The sequence below is a fragment of the Helianthus annuus genome, chromosome 13, assembly GCF_002127325.2.
Source record: "Helianthus annuus cultivar XRQ/B chromosome 13, HanXRQr2.0-SUNRISE, whole genome shotgun sequence".
NCBI lineage: Eukaryota > Viridiplantae > Streptophyta > Magnoliopsida > Asterales > Asteraceae > Helianthus > Helianthus annuus.
Window position 1 is genome coordinate 96,396,138 of NC_035445.2, and position 5,720 is coordinate 96,401,857.

Consider the following 5,720-nt stretch of genomic DNA (forward strand, 5'->3'; position numbering starts at 1 on the left):
TCATGTTTTGAAAACGATTCATAATGTTGTCAATGGCAACTTGCAAAAAAAAAAAAGACTCTTTTTCATTATAACAGACAAGTGCATGCATCATTCAAATGATCATCAAACATCCTGTTAGGTTAAACAATTGAAACAAAACCAATAGACATGGGGCTATAATGTTTACTGGATTAGAAAAAAATAAAAATTAAGTATGGACCTTTAATGATTTAAAGTATACTAATTAAATTCAAGTAACTGGGCTTATTTTTAAATATAAATTTGTTTATTATGTAATTCTTTTAGAAGAAAACAAAACAATGGTGTCGTTTGTAAAAAGACAATGGTGTCGCTCGTAAAAGAACAATGGTGTCGCTCGAATTTTTCCTATTATACGTTGTATTTGCTACGCAAAATTCAATGGTGTCGGACGACACCGTTGTTCAAAGTGTGGCTCCGCCACTGGTCGCAAGGATCTGGAAATTGATTTGTGAAGAAATGATGTTATTGAATTTGGGTTTTGGTTGTTTTTGATTTGTTCTTGTTCATGAAGATCTGGAAACTGAAATGTGGGTTTTGGTTAGGGGATGATGATTATGGTTGAAGATGATTAGGGGATGATGATGATGGTTGAAGGTGGTCAGGTATTTGTGTTTTGTTAGGGTTTGATTATGTTTTTGATTTCTTGTAGATAGTGATACTTGTTATAATGATATTCTTGTTGTGGGTTATGCACCTTGGGATATTAGACTTTATTTTGTAAGATTTGTATTTTGTTATGTGGATTTTCATCTTCAGGTTTGTATTTTGTTATGTTTTTTTTTTTTTTTTTTTTTTTGACAATTTTGTGTTAGGAATTTAGGGGGTGTTTGGATGTTGTTTATGTGGGGATGATGATGATGGTTGAAGATGATGATCTTATTACCCAGATCTTCAAGAACATCTTCAAACCACTTTCAAACCCAGATCTTCAAGAACAACTTCGTCTTCTTACCCAGATCTTCAAGAACATATCATCATCAAACCGAGATCTTCAAATACATAACCATCATCATCATTCCCTGAGTTTATGTGGGGCCACCGCTGTGCACCACCGTGCGCCGCCACCTGCGGCTGCCATAGAGATGAAGATGATGATGTTTGGTTGAAGATGATGATGTTTGGTTGAAGATCTTGGATTTTTTTGGTTGAAGATCTCGGATTTTTTTACAAAGTCATTAAAGGGGGAGGTGAAATTACCATATTACCCATCATGTGCAACCCATGTGACCAAGAAGTTAACCAGAGTTGGGGTTTGGTTAGAATTAGGGGCCAAAATGGTTAGATATAGGGACCATGGGGGCAAATACGTTAAAAATTCTTATTTTGGGCTAATATAGTAAAACTGACATAACCACAAGGGCCAAAAACGTAATTTACTCTATATCAAAATATAATGATGTTTATTACCTACTTGAAACCTGTTGTTCCCTTTTCTAACATAGTTGTTTTAAACATAGTATTATTTACTTCAATCATATATCCATGTTTAATCAAATAAGAATACAATAAAAACGATCTTATTGCACAAAACAGAGTCAAAATCGTCGATGCTGACCCTCGAAATCCTTTGGCATAACATTTTGGTATGCATCAGTTCTTTAACTGTTCATACAAAGCCCATATCACAACCCCGATTATCGTGTCTCTCACCAAGCTTTTGACAATGGTTTCAACCAAAGACCCGCCAGTCGAGCGCCTCTCTCCTGTGAGATCACGAAACCGCAAGTCTCCAAGATCCGAGATTAGTGCATAAATCACACCGTTCAAATGTCCTCTTCCGATTACCCCTACCACCCTTTTACTGTTTCTTACGGCTTTGCTTCGCTTCAACGACCAAGCAATATACTGAACACATATACCATACATCACAAAACTTGGTCGACATGTCAAGAACTCAAGGTTTTTTTTTTTTTTTTTTTGTTATTCATAAACTCAAACGGGTCTTAACGAACATGAGGGTTAATGTAATGTACTTAACAGATCAAACAAGTTGAAAGTCATCTGGAGTGTACTTTTAAGATGTGTAACATAGTATTTATTACAGAAAGGTTTAAAAATTTGACAAAAGTGTTTTCAGGTCAAACAGACATGTACTGAAAGAATGACCCTGTTGACCCGTTACCCAACCCGTCTGTCTTGCCACCTATAGTCAATCGTTATTGACCGCAAAACAAAAAAGGAACTTACAGTGTCACGTTCGTGGATCAAAGGTTGCAGAAGTGACGGATACGAGAAACTCAATTGCTCGTAAAGTTGAAAATCAGTGTCTTGATCTGCTGTTGATTCCTGGAACATGACACTGCAAATCAGCTTAACATTGTAAAAAAGTTTGTAAAACCGCTTAAAAGATTAGATACGACACCTTAAAGTCTATCTTTGACTGGTCTGCAGATGTTATGCCACTAAGAACCGAGGTAATGAGGCTTAGTTTTTCATTCCAATTTAGCGAGTTCCACGCCCTTTCGAGCTAAAACAAAGAACAAATACTATGAATAATTAAAAAAACCGTAGAATAATCACATTGTAACGCAAATCAACCAGATAAAACTGTATACCGTTATTTCTATAGGCCGGTCTCCTAGTACAACCTGAGCACTAATTTCCTCAGAAGCTTTTCGTGCTGCACGAAACTGTATAGAAAAACAGGTCAACCGAGAAGGTACAAAATACAAATACATGCATACATATAAATATATATATGTGTGTGTGTGTGTTGCTTACCTCGTCCCCAAAAGGGCGATTAATGTTTGAAGAAATCTTTGAAGAAAATGTTGCCAATAATAGGCGTAACGCTAGAGCTGTTTGACCACCTGTTAAGTCAAACAAAGCTTGTTAATTTAGTTTCTAGCGAATAAAAATAAGCTGCAAATCAAAGGATAAATGCTAGGATGGTTACCAAGATTGATGCTGCGACCAACGGCTCCAAAGAGCCCGGAACCAGATAATGAAAACGGGTTGGACTTTAGCATTGGTCCGGCCTCGGTGTCATCAGTTGAGGTGTACATAATTCCTGCTCTGAAAATGATGTCTGTAACAAGTCTAGTTAAGCCATGGATAGAAGAAAATCCTGTAACAAGCTAGTGGAATTTCGGAGCTTAAAAACTATTCAAAACACATAGAAACGTATTCACGGTTCCGTTTGAAACTGTGAACCCCCCCCCCCCCAAACCGGTCATCGCTTTGGTTTCACAAGCTCCTTTTTCGAAAATTAGCCATCCAAAACACACAAAAAGGTGTTCATTGTTCCATTTGAATCCGTGAAACCGCCCACCAGTTTGGTTTAACCGGTCATTGGTTTGGTTTCACATGGTAGGTTTTTTGAAAATTAAACAATCCAAAACACACAAATAGGCGTTCATTGGTTTGGTTTCACACTGTCGATTTTTTGAAAGTTTTCTGGCTCCCTACCGTACGGTTTGGTTTATGGTTTATATTAATAACCGGTACAAAGAAACAAACCAAGTTGTACTATACACGTGATTAAACTTTGCTTGACAATATAATAATAAGGCAAATTGGATTTAAATAATCCGAAGTAGCTGTTTTTGGCCAATAATAATCTCAACTGAGTTAATTCCCGATAGCGGTCCTAACTTTTCCATTTTGTTTGTATAATGGTCCGCCGTTAAAAAGAATAACGAAAGTCAAGGTTTTTTTTTCCAAATTACAAACCGACGTTTTCGGGCACTTGATCAGAATGAGGATACGAGTTGATTGATGTAAAACTTACCTCGAAACAATGCTCCAAACGACGAAAACGGTGCTTCAATTCGGGTGTTTAAACTTCCAATTAACAAAAATCGAGCCGTTTGGATTACCGTTTCGAGGTAAGTTTTACACTATGTTGTCAAAGGCGCAAGGCGCACTCAAGGCGCAAAGACCTCGCCCGGAGCCTAGGCGCAAGGCGCAAAAAAGCGAGGGCTTTTTTAAGTAAGGCGCCATAATACAAAAAAATAAAAAATATATATATGATAGGCAAAAAATTAATAGTTTTACACTATATATACAAGTATAATAGAAGAGAAACCATAATATCTTTTTAAAATATATATAATAATATCAATAATAATTAATACTTTTAAAATATATCAGCATTTGTAACAAATAAAACAATTAAAAGATATTTAATTGGGCCATTCATCTATTTAATGAAATAGTTTACTTATTTAAACAAAAGACTGGCCCAGCCCAGTCTACAATCAACGAAAGCAGCCCGTCTGTTTTATTAAATTAGTTTTTCTATCAGAAAAGGGCAGCGGACACCAGTCCACCACGTTGCTGGTGTCGACCATGATCTAGAGTGTAAATCAGGTTCTCCTCTTCCCTTCAAGACGTTGCTAAACAAGGTTCCTCTCCATCTTCCTTCTATATTGTTCCGTTTCAGGCTGTTTTTTTATGGTCTTAGAGTGGATTGTTGCGCCAGAGCCTAGCTCCAGACTGCGCCTGAGTGCGTTTTTTTTTTTGAAAAAAGACGCAGATCTGCGCCTAGCTCTCCACCAGACGGTTTAGCTGCGCCTGAGCGCCTACCTAGCTAGCTTTTGACAACACAGGTTTTACATCAATTAACTCGTATCCTCGTTCTGATCAAAAGGCCTAAAACATCCCACTGTCGGGAATAAACTCAATTGGGTTATTATTGGCCAAAAACACCCAGTTCGAATTATTTAAATCCAATTCGCGTAATAATAACGATATAGTATATGGAGTCAGTCTTTTGGTTCCGTTTCCAACTCTTTGACTCACAATTCGACCTAAAAACCGTCAAAACCGTACCATAAACACCCAAACATAAACCAATATTTATAACAATGTCTCAAGAAAACTGTTACCTGCTTCTACATAACTCAACAACCACATTATCAGGTCTCACAGCCTGCACAACTCGTTCAACATCACCAGCCGATTTCTCCGACACATGATTCGTCCCAACCAGCCAAATACACTCCGGCTCCACAAAATCAGCCCGCCACGCCGGAACCGGACCGAATTGGCTCTTTCTTATGACAACTAAGCTCCCTTCGTCTGCTAAATCGAGCAGTTCCGGGTGAGATTCAGCAATTAGGGCTCGAGATCCGGTTAATATTTGGGTCCTGAAGTCGAATTCTGGTGGTGGAGGTTTGATTGAAACTTTTGTGCGAATACTGTGTCTGGTGGGTCTGATTGTGGTGAGATTGTTGGGGTTTGGAGTGGAGATTAGGGATGGGGATTTGAGGAGCTTCATTTGTAGTGGGTGGTTATGGTGGTTTGGGGTTTGATGGTGAAGAAGAAGAAGATAATGAGTTGTAGAATGTGGTGAGTGTGCGTGGAGAAAGTATAACCACCTCAAAATTGCGCCAATGCTTCAACGTTATTTGGTTTTATTTTAGGGCTGTTTGTTTATCTTAACAAACCTTTTAATGGTTAAGTTTATCACTAGTAGGATGCCCGCGTGATGCGGCGGGTGCGACAATTTGCATTGTGACACTCGTTTCTGATAGTTTTTTTATTCGTATAATATTTATGATAACATTATTGTGGTGGATATATGTTATAAGTTTACACATACGTAAAAGTTTTGTTTTTTTATAAAAACTAATAATCAAAAGACAAAAAATAATGTTTTTTATATAAAAATTAATAATCAAAAGACAAAAAATAAAAGATAAGTTGTTTTAATTGGAAAGTTTTTTTATTTTATTGGTTAAATTATAAAGTAT

General features: G+C 37.1%; 1 protein-coding gene across 2 annotated transcripts; it reads right to left on the minus strand.

Annotated features, from left to right (window-relative positions):
• Positions 1 to 1,388: 1,388 nt before the first annotated feature.
• LOC110898763 (traB domain-containing protein) lies at positions 1,389 to 5,363 on the minus strand. 2 transcript variants are annotated; one of them, XM_022145595.2, is made up of 7 exons: positions 4,854 to 5,363; positions 2,921 to 3,039; positions 2,746 to 2,834; positions 2,580 to 2,654; positions 2,387 to 2,491; positions 2,212 to 2,310; positions 1,389 to 1,869 (listed from the first exon to the last, which is right to left on the minus strand). In XM_022145595.2, exons 1-7 carry the CDS (start codon positions 5,243 to 5,245, stop codon positions 1,615 to 1,617), a joined length of 1,134 nt encoding a protein of 377 aa, XP_022001287.1. In that variant the 5' UTR covers positions 5,246 to 5,363; the 3' UTR covers positions 1,389 to 1,614. The 2 variants fall into 2 exon arrangements, with proteins under 2 accessions (XP_022001287.1, XP_022001288.1); XM_022145596.2 differs by having other exon boundaries at positions 2,921 to 3,052; positions 4,854 to 5,358.
• Positions 5,364 to 5,720: the final 357 nt, after the last annotated feature.

Coding starts and splice junctions, on each gene's coding strand:
- LOC110898763 (XM_022145595.2), bottom strand. CDS start 5,245: ATGAAGCTCCTCAAATCCCCATCCCTAATCTCCACTCCAAACCCCAAC. Junction 3,040..4,853: donor GTTGAGTTATGTAGAAGCAG/GTAACAGTTTTC, acceptor CATCATTTTCAG/AGCAGGAATTATGTACACCT. Junction 2,311..2,386: donor AGTCAAAGATAGACTTTAAG/GTGTCGTATCTA, acceptor GTCATGTTCCAG/GAATCAACAGCAGATCAAGA.